Below are 24724 nucleotides of genomic sequence, written 5' to 3' on the forward strand. Positions count from 1 at the left end.
TCCTCTTTTTAAAGGCAATTCTTATTCTTTTCTTTCTTTCTCTTTCTTCTCTGCAAAATCTCTTCAGTCATTTTGGACAATGGGGAAAATGGGGAAAAGATATTCTTTCCCCTTAGTACACAGGTTAACCACATGTTTTCAATAAGCCTAGATGGATGAAGTCTGCAACGTGGCAGGGGCATAGTCCTCACTGAGGACTGGAGCATTTGCTAAATTTGAGGGAGGATATGAACATAAAAAGGTGTAAGCAACGGCCAATGATGTTTGGGCATACTCTCTTGGCGTTGTCTGCCATTTCAGAGGCACCTGCCAATAGTGCTGTCCCATGATGACAGCACTGTATATTTTTCCCACCTGGCCAGACATAGATCCTGGGCAGGCACAAGATCCTGGGCAGCTTTCAACCTAGTGGTAAGAACATTTGTATGAGGGAAGCTGTAATGGTCTCAATTAAACACACATTGTCATAATATCGATGGCAGGAGAAAGCTGTAGCCACACAATCATTGCTTAACCCATCATTTTTAGATCTCTCTGGATTTTTTGTCACATTTTAATTTGAATTTGAATTTTCAAATTCAAAGTTTTAATTTAAAAATATATATCCTTCTCTGCTGTATTGATAAAGCCAGCAAAAAACATGAAAAACAATGTGCTGCTACCCGGCAACAAAACTGTCTGCAACCAAATAACTGGCTTCATCCTGCTTTTATTAAAGTGCATGGGAATTTTGCCTTGCCATCAGTAGAAGCAAGAAGAGAAACTGACTAGAAACAACTGTGAAATTGACTTAAATGATTTTCATTGTCAAAACGGAAAGAAATTCAAAAGTGTGCAAACAGCTTAAGTAGTGAAAAGCCAACTTGAGTTTTAACATTCTCACAGTTTGTTGACAACATAAGATATATTTTTAAACTGATACTGCCCATTTTAACACAGGTAATTTCTTGTTTCTCTTTTTTCTAAAAACAACAAAAGAAATTAAATGCAATCCCTTCCCAAAGAAAATCTATATTAATGCAATATTGCCCAATCTGATAATGCAAAAGGTAAAGTTCCATTAGCAAAGTTATTTAAACTGTGTAACCTTCAAATTTCAGTTCTAGCATTTTGTGCATTAAATACTATATTTGATATTCCACTTCCCAATTTTGGTTCTTGACTACACTGGGGTCTGCAGCTAGGACCTCCTGCAGTTGGTTTTAAGTGACCATTTATTTTAAAGTATCCCCAAGGATTCCTGTACAATTTAGTTCAAACTTGCAGAAATCATTAATACTAGAAATTTTTGCTGGCCCCTCAAGACAGGTTCCATTGTATTTAGGTTATGCTTTAGATTTTATAGCCCATTTTAAAAGTACATGTTCATTTCTGAAAATATTAAATTGAGAGGAAAAGTTGGCAAGGACAACACAGAATCAGAATTTCTGTAGAGTACATACACACACAAACACACACACACACAGAGGCATAAATGATATTGGTGATCATGGGCCGGATCTTATAATTTGCTGAGTGCCTCCCACAAAGTTGAGGTGCTAAGCACCTTCAGCTCCCAGTGCAACTCAGTGGGAGTTGAGGGCGCTTACAAAGTGCACAGGATCAGGCTGTGTCAATCACAAACTTCCCAGGAATCAGAAGAAGGAAAAGAGGAAGGAGAAAGGGGGGAAAAAGGAGAAAAAAAACAAAAGCAACAGTAATGAAAACACTAGAAACCAAACATGCTCCTGAGTACAAACGTCTAAAAATAAAAATCAAACATCTTCAAAATCAACCAGTCTCTCAAGTTTTTTTTTAAGCTACCTTCCTTTCCAGGTCTGCAAGTCTTAATTTCCTCATTATTTTTATTTGTTTTGGCTCTCCTACAGTGCTAGGTAACACATAAAGTAAAATTAATGAAAATCCATCTGTCTCAAGAAGTGTGCAAACTCTCCATCCTGGCATTTCATTCTTTTTATTTTAAATTTTGCTTTTATTTATCAGCCCTAGCTCACAAAATAGTGACATTCCAGGAAGTTGGGTGCTTTTTAATTTCCTTAACCTGTAATAGTGCAGAAGATTCTGTATCAATAGGTGACCAACAGATAGAGCATTTGAAGAACATATCAAGATAATTACAATGTTAAAATTTTAATAAACCATTGGGCAAAGATTAACTTAGGTTTTTGACACACATCCAGATCTCACTAATCTTGTTAGATCTTTTTTGTTATATTATTGTACAATGCTTAACACAACGGAAACCTGGCCTCTAAGTACCTCCACAATATAAATTATAATAAATAAGAATAGATAAATGAGATTCTCAGTTCTTCATATATTCAATGAGTACATCAGAACAATATACAGTGGAACCTATCCGAAGGGACCAGTAAAAATTGGTTACCTAATATAAATATTTTTTAACTAAAGGTTAAACACAATCATATCGGAAAACTTGAGATACATAAAACTAAAGGCAGGAGGCTGATCAATTCTATACATAGTATATCTGCACTAAGAACTACTCTGGACAGATAACTTTCTGTCTTAACTGAACACATATATAACAGCACATGATATATGTATCCCTTAAGGTAGAAGCTCTTACATAAGTAATATGTATGAATGTATATATTTTTCTCTTTTTCACTGTTCTATCATTTCATGAGCTGGCAACGGTACATATCACTTCAGTCTGTTCTCCTATTTAACAATGTCAATGATATGTGAGAATGGAGTGAAATGGCTGAGGGACTTCAATACAGAATGTGTAAAAGATTTAAGCTATGCAGCTTTCTGTTTTCTTTTGAAGACTATAGTGGGTATTAAAATGCTAACATTTGGTTCTCATGACCTCACAATAATTATGCAGCGGTATAACACAAACACATTCTCTTAACAATAGGTTACATTCTAGCCTAGATCTCAAGGTAGGACTCCCCAATTCCATACATGGATCTAGGGTAGCATATGGTCCAGTCTTTATAAGCATATTAATGATTGGAATGGGAAATGGTACAACCCATTTTCCGTATAAATTTTAAACTGCAATTTCTTGTTTTTATCATTGGACGTTGAACTCATATCCTGTTAATTCGGCCAGAACCATTAAGATATACAGGGCCACATTCTGATCTCAGTTACACCAGAGTATATTAATGGAGTTACCCCAGATATACAGATATAACTGAAATCAGAATGTGACTTGTAACATGGACCAGCTGCAGTTAGTAAACTTTAAATTCATGATTAGCTACAAGAAATTGCTCTTAAGAAAATGCACAATAAATAGTTTGCTTCAAAACAACATTTTCTTCTGGCATGTCTTCTACCATTATAAACATATCAACTTTGCTAATATTTTTTCAAAACTAACGTGCGAATCAATTTTCACTCACAGTTTATTTAAATGCCAAATAAATTGTTGTCATGAACTAAAATGCCAAACAGTTTGAAATTCAATTCTTGTCTGCTAAGAATTATTTATTTTATTAACACAAACTATATGGGTCAATAAATGTATAGTAAGCCTCACTTTTTAAAGTCATTCTCTAACTTTCTGCAATCAGAGACTTATGACTGACATCAGAAAATAATAATCGGCTAATCTGGCATCACAAGAATGGATTGTAGCTATTATTGAGAACATGCATACATGTCTGCTACATGATTATTCTGGGAACAATGGAGAGGTGGAATTCTGAAACACTAAAACTTTCTTATTTTAACTCAAACTGTCTAGCAATCATTTTGGTAATTTCAAATATTTCTAAAATAGCTCTCATAAATGGACTTGAAATAACTTGAAAACACACACATTATTTTTTCTTATAACAGGCTCTGTTCTTGCATCTCATAACACCACCAGAACCCCTTTAATGGAATTATAAACTTACAGTTTAAAACAGCCTACCTGCATCTACTATTTTATGAGTAGCTCTGTACACATGGGAAAGAGATTGCATGACATTGCACACACCTGGCAATTTTTTTTCCACAAACTTCTGCTTGTCTGTTTTGTAAGTGTAGGTAGAATAAAGTATATCCTAAAAGTTGTTCTGTTCTCATCAAAGACTGTAGCACTTAAAAAGTTAATAAAGATATTTAAAAAGTGATTTAAAAAGATCTTACAATGAATTCCATATATGCCATGGTTATTAACTTTATGGGGAAATATGCTGCTATTCGTACATTACAGCCCAGTCTGTTAACACTGCAACGGTTATAGTACGGCCGTCTCAGCCTTTCCATTAAAGACCCTATTTTTCATTCTTGGCTGAAACCTGACAAGCAAAACTTAGCCCAGTAGCAAATTTATTACATTTAAAAAAATCATTGTGACCATTTTAAAGTTACAATATAAAAGTATAGAAAATCCGAAGTTTACATGTCTAAGCCGCTGTAACTTCTTCAATAACTTCTGATTTAAAAACAAAACTTGGCAGGCGATTAGTCCATAATGTAGACCAAATGCTCTTGGTATGCCAAAAAATAATGTTAAATGATCAAGCAATTTAATTTTTGAATGTATTTATTATGCGTGCACCATTCCTGTTCTACATAAGATTTGATATTACCACACAATCTAAATTCATCATCCCCCTAAGATCTGCATGAAAGGGGTCATTGCTGTCTTCTTAGCACTGTACTTATCCCCTCATATTCAGCATATCTCTTCACAGTGACAGAGATCCTGGGAAATGGGCAAGGGATGAGAGGTAAAGAGCTATTGACAAGTCAAGAGGAACCTGTGTCTTTCCCTCCCAATCAGCCCATCTGGAAATCCACAGCCTAGAGCCGTATGAACTTTCCCACAGAGCCCCTCCAAGCCATAGAAAAATGACCACTGCTGAAAGAATTAAAAGCTAAGTACAGAGTCCCTGGTAGGGCAGCTTCAGGTGGGGAGACCCGAAGCCAGTGGGAAGGCCCTATGCTGGTGCTGGTGAGATCAAAAGTTTGAGGTTCAAAATTCTACTTTTTTCAGGTACGGAGGGGAGCCACTGCCCTCTTCTTCCATCCCCCCAAAATTGGAATAAGCTCCAAAGCAGAGCTTTTCTCCCCTCACCTCTCTCTCCCATCTGTGAGGCGGTGGCGGAGCCCAGAGAGGGTGCAAATCTTGCCCTAACATACACCCATTAAAGGTGGTGATTTCCTGACAGAGAGCCTATTGGGTGACACAAACACATTTTTTCTTTTATTGTTAAGATTAAAAGAATAAATTAAATGTTAAAAATATTAAACCAAGAAACTGAGAGCAAAGCATGAGCATGAAAACTGCATGAGCACAGTGTGTGGTGCCTAGGTAGTACAGCAACAACAGGGCCAAGCCACTTGCCAATGTATGCAGCAGTAGGAGGTGATTAACGATTATAAGCCCCAAGAGGTCATATAACCAGCTGCACACTGGGGCTGACTCATCCTGTGGATGACTGAGCCTGATGTAAGCAGGAAGGAAGGGATCCACATGGTCTGCTTGGGGAGCAGGTAACTTACATAAATATGCTCCCCCACTCCAAGGATGCCTAGGTGGATTTAGATCCTGATGAGGCCAGGGTGGTACTTGTACCCTAGCACTGCAGTCATGTGACTCCTAATGGAGAGAGAGGGAGAGGATGGCTAAGCCCCCTAAACATCTCAGGACTTTCCTTCTGGGCTCCCGCAAACTAGGGCACCCACTTCTGAAAATGTTGGCTGCATATATCTTTTTATGCCTACCCTGAGGGGGGAAAGATTAAGGAGTGTCTCAAGAGTTCTTTGCCATCCTCCCCCATCTTCAGCCCCAACAGATGCCCACCTCAGCCTCTGGGGCAACAGCTCTGTACTATCCATTTTAAAACGTGTCCCTGATATCCATTGTAAAATATGGTATTTACACCAAGGTAGCTTAATTTCATGGACAATCATCATAGAAGTGTAGGATTGGAAAGGATTTCAATAGGTCATCTAGTCCAGTCTCCTGCACTGAAGACAGGACTAAGTAATAACTAGACCATTCCTGATAGTGGTTTGTCTAAATTGTTCTTACAAACCACCACTTATTGAGATTCCACAGCCTCCCTAGACAATTTCTTCCAGCGCTTAACCACCCTGACAGAAAGTTTTTCCTAATGTCCAACCTAATCCTCCCTTGCTGCAAATTAAGCCCATTGCTTCTTGTCCTATCCTCAAAGGTTAAGGAAAACAATTTTTCACCCTACTACTTGTAACAACCTTTTATGTACTTGAAAACTGTTATCATTCCACCCCCTCTGCCCCAAATTCAGTCTTCTCTTCTCCAGATTTAAACAAATTCATTTTTTTCAATCTTTCCTCATAGGTCATCTTTTCTAGACCTTTGATCATTTTTGTTGCTCTCCTCTGGACTTTCTCCAATTTGTCCACATCTTTCCTGAAATGTGGCACCCAGAACCGGACACAATACTCCAGCTGAGGCCTTATCAGTGCAGAGTAGAGTGGAAGAATTACTTCTTGTGTCTTCCTTATGGAATGATGTTCTGGGATGTATCAGGGGAGGGTGTTCTGATGATGACAATAATAGCTTATAACTATGTGATTGCACATGTATCAATAATGGGAGTTATCCATTCATATGAAGGGCAGAATGGACACCTATATTCATTTTCAGGTGACATTAACAAACAGAGCCAACTGTTTTAAAATGATACATGAAGAATTCCTTACCTGTCCGATAGACAAAATTGCCTTCAGTCTCCGATGATGATGGGGACACCAATTCCTCCTCAAATTCATTGGAACTAAATGAACCAGAATGATTCCTTTGTCTCGTTTTTTCCATCATGGCTGCATTAGTAGCCATGACATGTCTCAATGAGTCATTTAGATAACGATTCAATAAGCTGCTTTTGTATTTGGGAGGTGAAACATAATCCTCATTGGCACTTGTCTCTGGTCTCACTCCTGTTTTTATCACCGAATTTTCAGTTTTAATCACAGTGTGGTGAACTGGTTTGTTATATCCCCCTTCATTTATATGGTTTCTTGGAGGATTTTCCCCATCTGAAGAAGAAACATACATTATGGTTTATATAATATTTATAGAGTAGCCTTATCTGTGCATCTTTAAATACATATAACATGATTAAAGCTAGGCAAATAACATAACTAATGATTTCTCAATTAATTTCACTTTTTCCTGTTCACAAATTGTCCATAAGCAGATCATAATCTTCTCAAATGTTTTAGCTATTCTAAATTATTTTCTGAACAATTTTAGAAATAATGCTTTGTCTGTAACTTTTATATGAACGGTGCATTCCGTGCATCTGATATTTGAAATCGGAACAGTCAACTAAATCACATGGTATCTTTCAATACCCTGATCTGATTAGCTTAATTCTTAACATTGTGTTTGCTAAGAATTGTGAATTTGAAATTTATTTCCCATGAACACTCTGAAATATTTGCTTAAAATTTGCTCTTTAAACAATATTCCTGCAACTAAACTTTTATGGAAAGTGAACACAAAAAAAACACCCGTGCAGATGAAACAAATTCATTTAAAGGCAAACAAATATTTCCATAAATGTTTTGCAGCATTGGCTCATTTCTAATATGACTACAGTGGATAAATACATATATCATGTAACAAAATTATTGGAAAATTGGTTAAATGTATGATTATTATCAACATTCAGAAAACAAAAGTAGAGTGCCATATAAAATTTTTTCACAGCACTGCACTTTCATTTTGCTGAGGAGAGGAAATGTGAAGGAATTTTCCAAGGACTGCTTTTTCTTCTATGATAACACTACAAACCAAATCCTGCTGACCTTACTATGTGAGAAGTTCAACTGAAGTTAATCAGACTACTTTTCTTAATAAAGTGACCAACTGATTTGGCCCTACCAGCATATAATATCACATAAACACAGGAACATTAAGGCCCTTTGATTTCAATTAGACTAACCATGTCCTTAAAGCTCATTTTTAAGTGTTTTGCTGTACTAGGACCTAAAGGAGTAGGTCTGTTATTTAATACCCAAAGAACTAAGCATTATTTTGTCTAATAATAACATACAGCAATGACAAACAAACCTAATGTATGGCCAGATTCTCCCCCCCAGTTAAACTATGTAATCCTATTAACTATAGTGGAGTTACTTGTGTACAGCTCCAAACAGAATTTGGCATACTGCTCATGAAAAATAAAGCCTATGGCACTGAAAGCTTTTTGTGAAAGATCGGAATCCTTTCTGAAGAATCTGATATTTTCTAGTTTCACATAGAAACATGGAACAAAGTTAACATAAAAATATCAACAAACCTTCAGAACATGAATCATCACTGCTTACACTAAGTCTTTCAGCATTTCCTTGAACGTATTTGTTGTACAACTTTATTCGTAAAGCCCAGCTGAGATCTGGTTGCCGGACTGTATTCTTTAGGCGACGTCTTGCATTGGCAAACCAGTTTGATACCTACATAAAAACAAATGCAATGGTTTTCCTCAAAAAAATTACAAATCTAATCTGCTAATTGTTTTACAAGTTTCATGTATGCTTTGTGAAAATGACTGAAATGTATTCACATGTATCAAGGCCCGAGTGTGTGTTAAACTCAATTAATGAGAATGGAGAATTTTGCCTGAGACAGGAGTGCAGGATCAGGCCTTCAGTTGACAAATACTCTTTCTGAAGCATTAGCAAGCACTTGTTATTAATAATAGTCAGTTTTAATTCAACTCTTCCATAAAGTCCCTTTTATATTAACTTCAGCATCTTTGAAAAAAGATAATATACTGAAATTTTTAAAGGAATTCCAATATACTATTAGTTTTTTAAATTAAAGTAATGTTAGATCATCTACCAGTTGACATTGCAACATCTATTCTTAGACTATAAAGTATATGTATAATAAAAGAGTAAAATATAAACCCTTTTCAATATGTTGACATAAATGACTAAATTCTGCCATTTGCTGTGCTGGCACATTATGATGGATGACAAGAAGGTAAAGGGAGCAGCATGTAGGGAACATACCATGTTTAGAGTCACTGTAGAAACCTAGACATTGATCTATAGATAATTATCCAAAACAATATTTTTCGAATAGTTAGATATGACAAAATGGACAAAAATTATTTAACACATGTGTTGTGCCTTCTGATATACACTGGCTCCAAGAAGTGAGACTAAAAAAGAGAGGGTTGCAATATTGTGTAGTACTTTGTGTGTTAATGAAGTGAAGAAGCATGTTACACATGCTATAGACTCTGACAAGTCACCTACATTGTGCAAACATTCCAAACACGATCCCATGTGTTTACAGTGACTTTGAATAGTAAGGTTTGCAGTATTTGGGGAAATGCTGACTTTGATTCCACTTTCACTTAAATGAGTGTAAAACTGGAGAAACTTGATTGATATCAGTGAGCTACACTGGTGTAAGTAAAGAGATTCAAGCCACCTACATTCTATAAATTTGGAAATCTCAATAGAAACTAATCATGTAGAAGGACTTTACAGTGCAGGTTACTTCTGCCAGGGTTAATTGTATTTTGATTGACTCTCTTCAGAAAGGATGCAAAGCCGCATTACTTGAAAAGCAGAATGTGAGGGATCTCTGGATTGTCCACAAGGCCCTCCCCTATGTTTGTGCTGTGAGAGTCCTAACACAGAGAGCTGTAGAAGAGGTGATTCACACTGATTTCAGCACGATACCATGGCCTATTACCTTGCAAAGCCAGCTAATGCATGTTCAATCACCTCTAGCCATGTAAAAAGAAAATGAGGACTTGTGGCACCTTAGAGACTAACAGATTTATTTGAGCATAAGCTTTCGTGAGCTACATCCGATCAAGTGAGCTGTAGCTCACGAAAGCTTATGCTCAAATAAATCTGTTAGTCTCTAAGGTGCCACAAGTATTCCTTTCTTTTTGCGAATACAGACTAACACGGCTGCTACTCTGAAACCTGTCATTATGTAGCCATGCAGTAATTGTATCAGTAATCATAAGATAAAGGCTTAAGGAATGGATAGCAGAAATGCTAGAGACCTACAGGCCTAGACCTATAACAATAGCTTAAGCAGTTAGCATAAGTATAAGGTCTTACAACCTGATAGGAGTAATTACTCAGTAAGTTAGCATAAGAAAGTAAACTAACAATGACCTTAAATCACAAGATGGCATAAGACTTTGTTTATTGTTTTGTAATAGTGACCAGTGTTTCGAACTGCTGGTAAGTGACCCAGAAGGCAATTTGTATCAGATTAGAGTATTTTTGGAGGGAACATTATCAGATGCTCAGCTGCAGATAACCACAGTAATCCAATTGATGTATATGTTTATAAGCATTGCTTAATTAATATATTCACCTATAGGATAAGGGCACTCCAATATTATGAGGGGGAATAAGTTAAGATATAGTAAAGGAGGGAAGAGCTATGCATACATATACATGAGGACCATCAAGGGCTATAAAACATCTCGTCTCAGTACACCCACTGGAGTTCTTCATCGGCATGCCAGACTCAGAATAAAATATGTCTCAACTTCAAGAGCTCTCCCCAAGTATATACCTGAGATGGTGCGAGCCATCTTGACAACATTATACATATTACAAGACTTTATTTGTTAGGATTGGTTTACTTATTGGATTAATTAATTTAATAATAAAACTTTTATAGTTATAGAAAGTCTTCCCTGACTGGGAATGTTGTTGTCACTGCCATGGCCCATGGGGCTCCCAAAGCAGCAATTCTGATAATACTGAGCCTGATCTTGGGACAAGAACCTACCAAATTTCAGAGCACTAACTGGGGATTCTAAATTAATAACCTAGTCAATAACTAATCAACAGATCAGGCAACACACCAGATAGCAGCCTATTATCAGAAAGCTGCAGTGTGGATCAGAAAGATGGATTTGGCCTAGTTTTGTAATCCAGCTATTGCAGTAAAGTACATAAACAGCACATAAGTAGTTAGCTAATTATTTTGATCGCTAATCCATTTAAGGGTGATTATTGGGAAAATAAACACTACCTGCTTAATTACAACTACAATTTTCATCCAGCTTTCTACCTAGAACTTAGAAGAGACTCGTTAAGCCTGTCACTTTGATTTTACTTAAATCCTATTTTACATTAAACAGGGCTCCACAGCAACTAGTGTGAGCTCTGGATCAGCACTCTAATGCCACATTCATTGCTTTACAGACTCTGTTGTTTGCTGTGATGGGTTAGGAGACCAAAACTGTAGTTGGCAGAGAAGACTAAGTAATGTTTGTTCTGCTCCAAGGCTGCTTGTTTACATTCATCATACTGACACAGCAATCATTATAGTAAACCAGAAGGGATGTATTGGAATCCATCCACCTTCTAATGCAGTTAACAAACTCATTCCAGACTGTTCAGATGAAACGTTGGTCACCTGACTTCCACAGGATTTAGTATAATTCTAGATTCATATGTGCAATAATAGAGACTGATTGATTTGGGGTCCAGTTGAATATTTTAACAGTTTGTGCAATGCCTAAGAAAACTGACCATTTTCTCAGCATCCCATGAGAAACATATTGTTATCAAGTCAGGCCTGCACAGATTACCATGGTGCTATTAGAGAGCCACATACAGAAATGGTGTGACTCTTGCATAAAAGCAATTAGATTTAACTAAAGTGATTTACCCTATCAATTTATTGAAAACCTGACAGCAAACACTGTGGATATGTTCTTTCCATGCCAACTTTAAACATTTTTCATATTAATATGAATGAACAGTATATTCATATTTTAAGCCTTCCGGTATGAGAGGGTGAAATAATAATATTCAACTATTAAGAAATAATCTTAATTCAGCATTTACAAAAGAGACTTTTCCCAAATGTGTAGTATTACAGATCCTGCCTCAGAAATACACTCCAGCTACTGACTCCCCCTTAGATGACTTTATACACAGATTCTGAACGGAACTACAAGACTGTTCACTAATGCTGAATGAAGATTAGGCCTATCCACCTAACAGTTCCTAAAATACTGTGGATGAAATCCTGGCCCTGTTAAAGTCAAAGAGAGTTTTGCCACTAACTTTAACTAGGGCAGGAATTCATCGTATATCCGTATGTGTTCATTCAAATGTTGCATGTCAAGTGTCCCAACAAGTCTGTTATCCTATGGCCTATGTTATACAGGAGATCAAGCTAGGTAATCACAGTGGTTTCTTCTGAGTTTATAATCTATTAATCTGTCTGCACATGTCATTACCACTATTATTTAGGATTTATTTATAAAAGAAAGTACCCTAAACTAACAACACCCGAACATCCATTAAGATGGTTATGAATTATATTACTCTGTCTACATGAGGAATCTTAGCAAACAAAAAAAATAATGACTTGCTTACAAGGCACTGTGAGAAGAAATTTGTGTTAGAATCCAACCAATGATTAAGTATTGTTACTCCCTATTTATGCATAATAATAATAATAATCGTCATAGTATTAAAACAAGAGCCTTATGTGTAAACAAGAAAAAACAGGTGGATTTACCATAAATATATTTGTCAGTCTTCTAGAAATTCCCCAGAATGGTCAAAAGTATTTATGCAGGCACCCAAGAAATACTGACCCTTTGGCTTTACCGCTGAAAAAATTATTCTGATTTATTATGCTTTTCTACTCAAGAAGAGCCAAGGATTTAGAAGAGGGATAATAGCCAAATGATCCCTTTCGCCCAAATAAATTATGTCATAGATATGCTTGTGTAAACGGTAATATTATTAAATCCACAGCAGCACATGACCAGTATATTAATCTTGCTATGGCAAACAATTTCTTATTAAACAATAAAGCCATTCATATTTCCTTTTGGAAAGAATATGCAGTCATTTTTCTTTTTTATTTCACAAGAATATTTAAACTAAAATTTAAACTAAAATAAATCAAATGCTGTGGTAATAGTGCAAATGAAAACATAACATATTCATGGCAAATTAACAGAACAAATTGCTGGATTCCAAACTGGAGTCTAATCTGTGGGGTAAATTGTAAGACAGCTTTTAGAAGTATATTGCTTTCAGGTCTTCTGCCTTCGCAATTTTGGGAGTATAATGTTTTGAACTGCTCGCCAAATGCTGCTGTAACTTACACCCAGTGCAATCCTATTGACTTTACTGGGGTTGTTTAGGTATAAATCAGCACAGAATTTTGCCCAATGTGTTTATATTAGTGATTAGAAATAAAGGAGCTTCGTAATACCTTCCAAACCCTAGCTCTTCATACAAGTCTGCCTTTATTTTCTAAATTTCTAGGGTCCAGGAAATAGAACAAACCTCCTTTTAGTTTCACAGCACCAACAGACAAACAATTACTAAAATGATGGAAATTAATTTAAAAAAACCTGGGAGGCAGTGGAGGGAATTAAAATATCAGGACACTCGAAAATGGCCCAAAATCTCGCTAGAAAGATATTACCCTAATAATAACCCTCCCCTGCTTCATATGATCCTGCAGAAGCCCTATTGTGCAAATCCTGCATTTTGGAGGTTTGCATATTTGGAGAGAGTGGGCAAGATGTAAACTGGGCAAAGCCTGGGGACAGTCACTCTACTGTATTCAGCATCATTTGCCAGCCAATTGTAGAGGAAATATATGCAGGAATGAATGCTGATTCTGTAAAGTTAAGTAGTAAGTTCATACAGGTTTATTCTCCGTGCTTGCAAACACCATGTGTGGGAGCAGACAGGTGCAGGCAAGGAGACATTGGCAGCACAATTCCACCTGTAACTATTCTGGAGTCCAGAACATAGCATAGAGGGGCTAGACTTCAGTGCAGATGCATCTAAATGTATGAGAATTATTTATCATTCTTGGAATCTCTGCACGGTTGTTACAAGGTAATCATTCAGGAAAACAATACCACCCAATAAAACCAATTGGATGGTTCCCTGGATACACTGTTGGTGGAAACTCAAGGGTTTTCAAAGTACTGTTTGGCCTCCCGTAGGATTGTCAATGCAGGGTGTGAACTAAGCCTGTCTGCAACTGAAGGTGAAACAGCTTCAGTAGATAACAAGCTTGAAAGACTAGTGAGAACGTAACTACTGTGAACACAGGCTGATATTCTAGGTGATAACAAAGGATGCTGTAAAGCTCTGAGAAACTGAATTGATGAACTGGAAAAAAGCTAAGATTAAATGTAAGACTGTTTAGAAAATTTGAAGGAATGCAGTCAGGAGAAAACATTACATAATGGTTCCTGGCTCTTCTACATGTCTTGGTATTTGGATTACTAGATTAGAAGGGCACTTATACAACACCCTGTTTGACATCTCTGGAATATGCAACTCTTGGAATGAGAAACAAAATTTTCAAACAGATACAAATATATGGCCCAGAATCTGCCCTTTGTTATACCTCTCTCAATTCAAAGTAACCCCACTGACTTCAGTGGAGTTATTTCAGATTTACACCAGCGTGTCTGAGATCACAACCTGGTTCTGTGTGTTTAATTCTCACGGTTCAACTATTTTGATCTGGATTCCAGTCTTGTTCTTTTTTGGCATTTGAAAAGCATATATGGGATACTGTTGTTTTATTCTTCCAGGCGCAGGAATTACTGTGGAAGCCAGACATATATATTTATCTCTCATACAGATGCTATGGTGCTTCTGGATTAAAAGAATACTACACCTGAATTATGGGAAAAACAGATGGAGTTTCTCTTTGATCTTGTGCTTCCGTAAATTAAGATAATAACTGATTTACATGATTCTTTAAAATGTGATTTTCACATAAAATGCCTAGGCCAAATTCAACCCCAGTGTAACTCTGGTGAAGTCAATGGCCAGGGATTAATTTAGCTCTATATTATTCTTTTACTCTGCATCCTACTTAGAATATAAATTCTGTGGAACAGGGGCCATGTCTCACTCCATGTTTGTACAGCATCTATCACAAGAAGCCAGAGCCTGATTACGGCTTGTGATTGCTACTATCATGTAAATATTAAATAACAGCAATCCATACAGTTGCTTTATACAGTTAATCTGTGGCACTTCTAAAGAAAAACAAACAAACTTCTCTAATATATCAGCTATGTAAAATGATATTTTCTCCACACATGTATTCTGAAAATATTTTAAGTCTTATGTAAAAATATAGAAATGTTCTAAAGGTGCAGACCAATAATAGTCATATCAAGCTGTTGTAAGTTATAGATAGTGCTATGTAATGATATTTAAAAAGTCAGAGTGATCCTTTCATACCTATTTTTAAAAAATCAGATAAGTTGTTTCAACTATATCTTCCAGTTATAAATGGCATTTTCCAGGATGTAAATATTATTTTGGTCAAAGCTATGTTGCATTCACTAGTGCATGCCGTTCACACACATACTAAAGAGGTACCCTCTTCCAAGTACAGTTCATAGTACAGTCTTCTTTGAGGGAACATGCAAACTAATATTGGATTCCTATCTCCTTCCTACTTTTCTAATATTTGATGATATTTTCTACATGGATATAATCTGCTAAGTGGCACACAGTGGAGTACTGAGGTCCTGACCCTACCGAGACATACACACCTGCTTATCTTTATGCACCATGATGAGTAGTCTTACTACAGTCAAGAAAATCATTCATAGTGTATAAGTCTTTGCAGGATCGGAGCCTGAGATAGCACCACCCCACAGCTGATACCATGTAACGCCATCATCTAACAGATGGTGCCAGATGAAAAAAGAAAATATAAGGAAGTAAGATTTACAAATCCCTGGAAACCAATCCTATACTCCTTTCTCTTGACACAATCTTCACGAATTTCAGTAGGAGTTTTGCCCGGGTAAGTAAAACCAGATAGGCTTCCACTATCTAGATCTTATACAGATAATTTGTATATACAGTCTTGTGAAAATGGGAAAGTCAGAATCATTAGATGCAGGTACCCTTTGTGTGTAACGGGTGTAATACGTAGTAGTAGTGATCTCTGTAGTTAGGACTGGATAGCTCTTTCCATTCTATCCCATTTTCATATGGGAAATGAACAGCTACTCATCACTTTCTGAAACATTTGTTTTTTGTGCTAAAATCTTCCATGCTTAGTCGCTGCCTTAAGATGATTTTTTAAAGACTAAGCAAAATTGCTTTCATGAATGAGATGATTTAAAAAGTATATCCCTTTCTCACAAAAAAGGAATCTCTTGCAACTTGTGTTTTAACAGTTCTACCATCAGACTGGATGAAGTTAGAAAGTGCAAGCGTGGTAGGGAAATAGTCCTGTTTGAGAGGAAGTATTAATAGTTTGGTTCTGAATTAGTTAGACAAGTGCTTGGAGTCCTTGCCTCGTTCTTCGTTCCTGAGACCTCTCCTGCCCCCAGCTAGACCTTTCAAGGTGTGCCTGGGCTGAGCCACGGACTTGGCAAGAGACACTTGTCCAGTCACTAAGGTGAGCACTGGTGTTACAGAGGGGATAGCCAATTAGTTGCATAGTGAGGGGGGCGGGGGTTCTTATTATATATTCCCGTAGCATTCGGGAGAGAGATTCCATGCTATGGGCATTCTATTTCAAAAGGTGTTACGAGTATGTGACCCTTTGTTCAGTGCACAACATTCAAGAAACGCAAGCTGAGGTGGCAAGTGCAAGCTGAACCCTGCCCCCGTGCGTGTACCGCGTGTGTACCCCTTACAACGGGGTCTTTAATTAGGTGATTACTTCGCGTTTTCAAATAGGCCAATATAAACCTCACCCAAACTAGAGTATTTAGTCACGCCTCCTTAACCGTCTCCTGGTGTAGCTTCGTGGGTGCCTGCTGCCTGTGTGTTAAACATTTCGGATACTGTCCGAATACTAAGGATACTGTCACACCCAGCCGGTGTCAGGACTTGTACAGCGCCGGGGAGGGGGGGGAATACGTGGCCCTACACTTACACCCCACGGACAGTGTCACACGAGGGAGGCTGGCGCCCGCCGGCTGTGCAAAGCCAGCGGGTGGATGCCGCCGGTCCCTGATTTGGGCTGCTTTCGCCTACAGTGCGCGGGGAGGGAGGCGCGGGGTTACCTGCACCAGGGTCATCTGGGAGCCGAGGGCCAGCAGGATCTTCTCGGTCTTGGTGGGGTAGGGGTTGTCGCGGTGCTTGTAGAGCCACTGCTTGAGCGGCCGGGCCATGTCCTGCAGCGCCTGCCGCTTGTGCCGCACCTTCCCGCCGCTCTGCCGGGCCCTGCACGGGGAGAGAGCGGCCCGGCCGGTTAGTAACTCGCGGGGCGCCCTCCGCCAGCCTCCCTCCCTGCGCCCGGCTCCACAGCGATGGCTGCGGCCCAGGGGCCCCGGGGCCGGAGCTGGAGTTCACCGCCTGAGAGCGGAGGACACGGTGTGTGCACACGTGCGTATCGCACCGCACCACCGCACCACGCGATCTGTCGCTCTAGACACGTGTGTGTACACACGCCGCGCTATGCAGTACAACTAGCGACAGGGGCGGGTGCAGCTACAGAATCTATAAACCCACCCCCGCCCGATGTGAACCTTAACATACTGTACAGGTAAAGTACGTATGCCTTGTGGGGGTGTAACACACAGGGACCCATGCACACCACTGCACATGCATGCCATATATTTGCAGCCAAGGTCCTACAGCACATTCTGGCAAAACAAACAAGCGAAAAACCCCATTCCACTTCATCATGGTTTTCTAGCATGAGTGAAATGAATCCCAAAGAATGATGACAACACTACGTAACAATACTTATATTGACACCTAAAGAGTACTGTGTTCAGCAATCTCCCTGTCTGTGGATTAAGACATGGGGCCAATTGCCTACAAGAAAATACAAATTGCATTCTACTGCACCCACTACTGTGCTCTCCATATTGCAGTGTGAATGTTTCCTCCACTTTGTCTGAAGAAACAAACTTCTTAGATTTCCACGACGAAGCAGGAAAATTGTGGAAACGTTTCAGTGAGAAGCACAAGCAGAAGGCTGACCTTGGGACACTGAAGAGGGGAGGGAGGAATGTAAAACAGACAAAACAGAGATTGCAATAGAAAAATATTTAATGCCTGCCATAAAAACCCAATGTCCTCCTAGAACATAAAAGAGAGGCGGTGGCAAAGGGCTACATATACCCGCGCTGAAGTATTAGATTGCTGAGTAACGTGAATCAACGACGTGTCTGGTACAAAATTAGCGTCCGTTATCAGGAGGTGTATGGTATTCGGCATCTGCAAATATTTTTGGTAGGTTTGTAATCGGCCTTTTCAGCAGGTTTGCGAGATCTAAGGAAGCCTCCGTCTTGAGCACATTTAGCGTTTGAAAATATTGCAGCACCCTTCCCTGCCTAGTTTACATCTTTTGTATCGCCACGAGAAATATGTTCTTCTGTACAACACTTTGGGAATGTACACTTAAAAATCTGGCTAATCTCACTGAGTTAATTTGCCAGTGATAGACAATCCATTCGCGCTACAACTTGAAGATGTTAAGCAGGTCCTGGTTCATTGGTGCACAAACCCTTGTTAAATCAAGAGGTCAGACAATCATCGTCTTGAAAACACACGTGTCATTTCCCAAATTTGCAGGCAAAAATCTCGGATTTGAAAACAACTAAAAGAGGAAAACGTGAAACTCTAGTTTAAAAGATTTAAAATGCTTAAGGAAATAAAGTCAGAAACAATAAACCAAATTCAGAAGAACAAAAATGCAATCGGATTAAAAATAGTCCAGGATATGTTCCCAATGAAATGCCTGCTACATCGTTAGCGGCTGCTACAGGGAGCAGGAAGAAATGTGATTTTGGTGTTGTAGTTCCAGACTTTGTCGGCAGGTGTCGCTGTCCGGCCTCGCCAGCTTTCTCCCATATTTTCCGGATTCTTTCGCCTGTTTCCCGGTCTTTTAAAATACTTTATTTAAAATCTATGTCTGAGTCGGCTGGTAATAACATTTTGATGAAACATAATCTCTGCCCTACCAACCAGCACTGCAGTTAGAAGTATGAGCTGATGCAATCTTTAAGGTGGAAATTCAGCAATAAAGCTCTTCAGCATTTTTCGTTTTCCTTATCTCTTCTAATGCCTTAATCCTTAATTTCTAAATTTAACCAAAGATTTATCACAACAACACTACAAAGTATATTTTATTAGACTTTTAAACTAACAAAACTTATTATTTCCCCTCCTCCCACACCACCTCCCTTTTCACCTGTTCCAGAACAAACATTAAACATCTGATGTTTTATCGCCAGGTGGATTTTTAGCACAGCTCTGTGTCTAATACCAATATTCCCGGTCTTTGAAGGGCTTTAATGAAAGCGTGATTATTTTAAAATCCTCTTGCAAACATTGTAACAAAACATAAAGTTCATTTTCTTTAGCTTAGCTAGTAAACTTAAAGCAAAAACAAATTTGTAGACAGTTTGATTTACACGGTTAGACTTTCTTAAGGCTCCATTTGCTAAAAAGATCTCAAGATATCACTTCCTAGAGCTCGTGTTTTATAGCTGCCCTATCTGGCTGATTTGATATAATGCCATGGAAAGAATCATTTATAGAGCGGCTTTCCTTCTTGCTGGTCTGTTATTGCGGAGTTAATATTTTAAAACAAACAGTATAAAGACTTAGTTTACCCCTTTTTGTATTTGTATTTTTAAAAAGCAGGAGATAAGTAATCCAAAACAGAAGTACACTCTTTCACACATTCCAGTAAAACAAGATTGATACTGCATTATCTGCTACAGGAATTTCCACTGTCCATGGCTGTGGAATTGGAATCTCAAGAGATTAAGGTTTAAAAAACATATTCACAATCACCAGTCAAACAATCGTTTGACACCGCTAGATTCAACACACACCGCGCTTGCTTCGCTAGGTTCTGTTGTTATGTAGCGCTGCAAGAGTAACATAAATTACAGTGATCAGAATGAGGGCCATACCCTGTCCGCCTGTTCCGAAGACTGAGGTTGTCTTTAATTGAAGGGCTGTCGGGGATGTGGACTTCGGGGTGCTGTGGGCTGTCAATGACCCCCAGGTAAGGCCGGCTGTTACTTTCCCTTTCTTTGGCGTTTTCCTCAAAAAGCACTTGGCTGTTGAATTTGTTAAAGACTACGGTGTTCATGGTGGGGGGGAGGGCTGGTGGTCGGCTGCAATCTGCCTGGTTCTTCAGTTGCAGCAGACTCTGGTAAGTGGGAAACTTGCCGCTTGGATGTCCAGATGACTCGGTTTGTGCTGGAAAGAAGAAGCATCGGGTTACTCGAGGAAATCAGTCATATCACAGTAATTATTTAAACACGAGAAACATCAAGGCGAACTTGGCAGGGAAGGAGCTTTCTGCCGCTGCTTTTGCTGCACACGGTTCACTACAGAGCTCCATGTCCAGTCTGAATTGTTGCCCAGGTTGTGAAGCTGCTCTTTGTGTGTGAGAGCCAGTGTGTGTGGTGGGTGTGTGCACAACTCCGTTCTATGTCCCTGATCCTCACTGGAATTCCTGCCCCATCATCTCTTCTCCTGCTGTCAAATCTCCCCCAGAGCCAGGGTTATCTAAAAGCCGTCGCCATCCGCGGGGCTCCCCAGGGTGTCGCAACAGCCTGGAGCTTCCCCTCTCCGCTCCCTCTCCCCCCAAAGCAATAAAAAGAATCACCTCTGTAAACTCAGGATGGGAAATATCTTACAGGGTAATTAGATTCAAAACATAGAGAATTAAAACATTGTTTTAATTCCCGTAAAGCCTGAAGGCTCGCTTTTATACAGAGGTTACTCGCGAGGGAGATCTACAGCGCAGGGCTCGTTGCTAACTAAGCTCCGGAGCCACAAAGTCATCTCTTGGGAGCTCGGCGGTGTGCCCCGCTATCTAGAGCTCACAAAGGCTGGATTGTGGGGCACTCCTTCCAGACAGGACCGAGACCCTCAAAACGCAAGCGCAGCCCGGGGGACAGAGCTCTCGGATCGCCCGGCGCACGCAGTGCGGGAGCCTCACGCCGTGGGGACACGAGTGTTCCCCGATTCACGGTGTGAGCGTGGGCAGGACACAGGCGATCCGCGTCCAGCGTCCGCGCCGGGCGGGGGGCGGGGCGAGGCTTTAGGCTCCGAGGAGATCAGGTGGAGGGGCAGCTGAAACCAGCATGGCCCGGGGAAGGCAGCAGGGGCGTGGCAGCCATAGGTGCTGGAGCTAGGGGTGCTGCTGCCGCACCCCCCGCCTTGAAGTGGTTGCCATTGTAGGCCTGGTTTGCAGTTTGGGTCAATGGCTCTGGGCACCCCCCACTACACAAATTGTTCCAGCGCCCAGATGGCCGTGCCCAGAGGAGAAGGGCGGGAAAGGGAACGGGTTACAAGCTTTGGTGTGTGGCCCAGTCTCTGGCTAATTACACCCCCCATCTGGCACTAAGGTGAGCCTGGGCTATTGTTAAGAAGCGGGAAGAGCTGCGGCAGGTAGCGCCCCTGGGCACCCTTTTCTTGCAACTCCCCAGGCTTATCCATTAGGCCGCGGTCCAGCCAGGCGCACGGACTGGTCCACTTCGCGCCATGAACTCGAACGACACGTTCTCGGAGAAAGGCGACGGGTTTTCTTCTGGTGTCAAAGCCTGTTTGGCCGACCCCTGAGGCGATGGTAGGGAGAGTCCCGCGCGCCTTTGTGTTTGTTTTCAAAGCTGTCCCCTGCGCATTGACTTCCTCCGCGACCCTCTCACTGTACCGCTCTTGTTTTCCAAAAGAACAGCCCCCTTCCCGCTGCTGCCGCCCCCCCGCCACCCGCCCCGGGAACCTGCAGCCCGCCCTCGCCAGTTGCTCCCGAGGTTGCTGCGCAGGGAAATGTTTAAGTTACTGTACACAGAAATTAAAAGACGGCCACTGTCAATATTTGCAAGGATGCCATTCAGACATTATTTGGCTGCTGCGTGTGAAATATGACTAGATGTCTGAATCCACTGGCCTGGGACGTGCACACTGCTCTGAGTGTGTGTTTGCACACAGATACACACGTATTACAATTACACCGCTTCGGAGTTGCCACAGCTCCTCCTTGCTTCTTCTTTAGGAGCCTTTGGATCCCCACCATCCAAACTGTCCTTTAAACGCGATAAAAGGATCCATCATCGGTTCTACCCTCACGGGGTTGATTTACCCATGTGCTTATTTTGCCTGGTCCCACTATGAATCACATTTGCTTTCCTGTCCTAACCCCCAACAGAAAGCAAAGGCGTTTCCATGATCCAGCCGACGTGTTTTCAGACATCGAGGGAGCAAACAACACAACTGAATCTAACAAGCCAACTCTTCTGACACGGATTTTAAACACAAACTATTTGCCAGGGCCTCTTAACGGCACAAAATTATTTGCTAACATAATCCATTGATGCCCAAGGCACAGGTCCCAGGTGTACGTATCCAGCACAGCTAGGTCCATCCCGAGTTACAACCGTATCCCGGGACACAAGGATTTTGCTTCACTTCCCCAGTAGGACCCTGCTTGTGCACATTCCAGAGCAAGCTATCGTGCTGTTGTCAGTCCCCTCAGACAACACACAAACACACACACACACACACGGATGCATAAGAACGCCGGAGAACCGAAACACGGGGAAACCACCCCCTCTCCCTCTCCAGCAGCCCGGGAGACGTGCTCGCGAGGGCAGCAGCCAGAAAGCCGGTTCAGCCGGGGATCCTGCTCACACGGCAGCTCAGCAGCGGGTCAGAGCCTGCTCCAAGCCAGGCTGCGGAGCCGCGCCTGGCCGCCAGCCTCCGGGCGGCGAGGAGACAATACCTGAGGCAGGCGGGCCCGCGGAGTCCGCTCGGTGGGGAATAATCCAGCTGGGTCCCTACTCCCCTTCCCACTGTGACTCCCGCCGCATGTTTGCTACACGCCGCCCGAGCTCTGACCACACCGACCGCGGCAGCCGCTCCTCTTTATTTACCGAGCAGGCACGGCCAGGCCCCGGAACATGAATCCCGAAGCCTTCTCATGTTTCCTAGCTGCGGAGCTGAGCCTGCGAACATCCTCCCATTGCGCTATCCACCTTCCGGGGCCGTGCAGAGGGGAGGCTACGGGGCTCCGCGGCGATTCTCCTTGGCCTCAGGCTGCAGAGAGACCTGCCCGGCGGGAGCCTCCTGCGCCTTATTTTCTTCTGGTTTTGCTCTTAAAATCCCCGGAAAACCAGCCCTATCCCCCCATTGCTTGCAAAGGAGCGAAGCCCCGCCGAGCTGCACGCCTGGCTCCCGGGCCCGGGGGACCTCTGGGGTCCTAGTTCTGTCAGCCCGTCCGGGGACAAGGTGTCTGTTGCGGGTCGGGCTCGGGCAGAGATTAAGCGGGGAAAGCCGGCACATTCATCCCAGCCTGTGCTTGCTACCATCCAAACACCTTCAACACACAAGGTAACCCAGCAAGGTTTACCTGGCTGGCTGCTACGCAGGTGGAATCTGAACTCCTTCGGAGCAGAGGTGGGCAACCCTCCTACAACTGCCCGGGGCAGCGCCGGGCTGGTTAACCCGTTATTTTAGACCGACAGGCCGAGCAATAGCCAAGGGGACATCCGCTTTCTTCCTCTGCTTCTGTCCGCACAGGAAATGTTTTGCAGCTCCAGCTGGCTGACAGCTGCCCTAATGAGTGACATCACTTTGTGTCACTGTGATGTCACACTGTAATGTACAGGTAGATAAGTCATGCTACCTGCTTAACAAGTAATACAAGCACGTTAAAATGGCCGCAAAATATGGATCGAAACCCTAATTTTGAAATTCATTAGATCGTTACGTATTCTTGGAGAATTGGTGGGGCAAGTGGGGTGGCCTTTCGCGAAGCAGAAACATTTAAGATATTCGAAGCAAAAAAATAAACAACTTGCCACTTTTTGAACAAAGTTTTTAAGGGCCGGTGTTTAAGGGCAGCTCTCAAAGTGCAAACTGCAGAGTTCAAACTCGGAGCTTTCCATCGTCCTTTTATTTTTGTTATCCTACACTTTTCCATCTTACCTTCCACTCTATGTTCGCATCAAGAGTAATGCATAATTAAAGACGCTGGCTGTTTTATGAATAGGAGGCATACTTTTAAAAAACGGAGCCTGTAAATTATATTCGACGGTACCTTTTAATCAGGGCAAACTGTTGCAGCCTTACTGAAAAGCATGCAACTCAGCGATTATTCACTGCCCCGGGTGAACTGTTTATGACGTGAAAGTATTATTATCATTGTATTACAATTAAACAAAACTCCAAAGCGAAACACTAGATCAGGAAGGAAAAATGAAAAAAACTTCCGAAAGCTTTACTTTAGAGCAAGAGCTGGACAGAGCAAAATGAAAAGGCAATTTAGAAAGTGTTCATTTTCAAACATATTTTCCAGTTACTGCCTCATTTCCCCTTTATAACACCGCTTGAACTGTAAAAATAATCCCGCAGAATAACACGTGGAATTATTTACACTTCACAGTACATAATTAGGTTGTAATTCCATGGTGGTATTCTGTTACTAAACATAAATCACCAGGAGAAAGATTCTGACTGGTTTGCTAATGTCATCTGGGACCCCGAGGTAGAACTGTAGCCCGGAAATGGCATATAGACTGATAGCAGATCACCGAAATGGATTTATGGATTTCACTGTACTGTGCTGGCGTCTGAAAGTTTTAATTAAACATGGTAAAGAATATTTAAACATTCTGTGTGTTGGGAGGAAAGGCTATAGGCTTGACAATGATTTTTAAAGTCGTGACTACATGACTTTTGATAATACAAAGAATTATGATGCCCAATACAGTAATTCAATTTATGAATCTGGTAACATTTTTGTGGTTTCTTTCATACA

At 41.0% G+C, this 24724-nt stretch overlaps 1 protein-coding gene across 6 annotated transcripts in view; it reads right to left on the bottom strand.

The window, feature by feature from the left end:
- Positions 1–23482, bottom strand: part of MKX (mohawk homeobox) — a 56307-nt gene extending 32825 nt beyond the window's left edge. For 2 of the 6 annotated variants that reach the window (XM_043541380.1, XM_043541379.1), the window contains exons 1-4: positions 19866–20775; positions 16998–17157; positions 8268–8421; positions 6664–6999 (exon numbers count right to left, since the gene is read on the bottom strand). In XM_043541380.1, the coding sequence (XP_043397315.1) occupies positions 6664–6999; positions 8268–8421; positions 16998–17157; positions 19866–20047 (832 nt within the window). In that variant the 5' untranslated portion in view covers positions 20048–20775. Of the gene's footprint in view, positions 1–6663; positions 7000–8267; positions 8422–16997; positions 17158–19865; positions 20776–22687; positions 22838–23314 lie in introns of those variants that run through there. The other 4 variants (XM_027826704.3, XM_037890902.2, XM_037890903.2 and 1 more) reach the window with 4 other exon arrangements.
- Between the last annotated feature and the right edge of the window lie 1242 nt (positions 23483–24724).

This window comes from Chelonia mydas, chromosome 2 (genome assembly GCF_015237465.2).
Source record: "Chelonia mydas isolate rCheMyd1 chromosome 2, rCheMyd1.pri.v2, whole genome shotgun sequence".
Taxonomy (NCBI): domain Eukaryota; kingdom Metazoa; phylum Chordata; order Testudines; family Cheloniidae; genus Chelonia; species Chelonia mydas.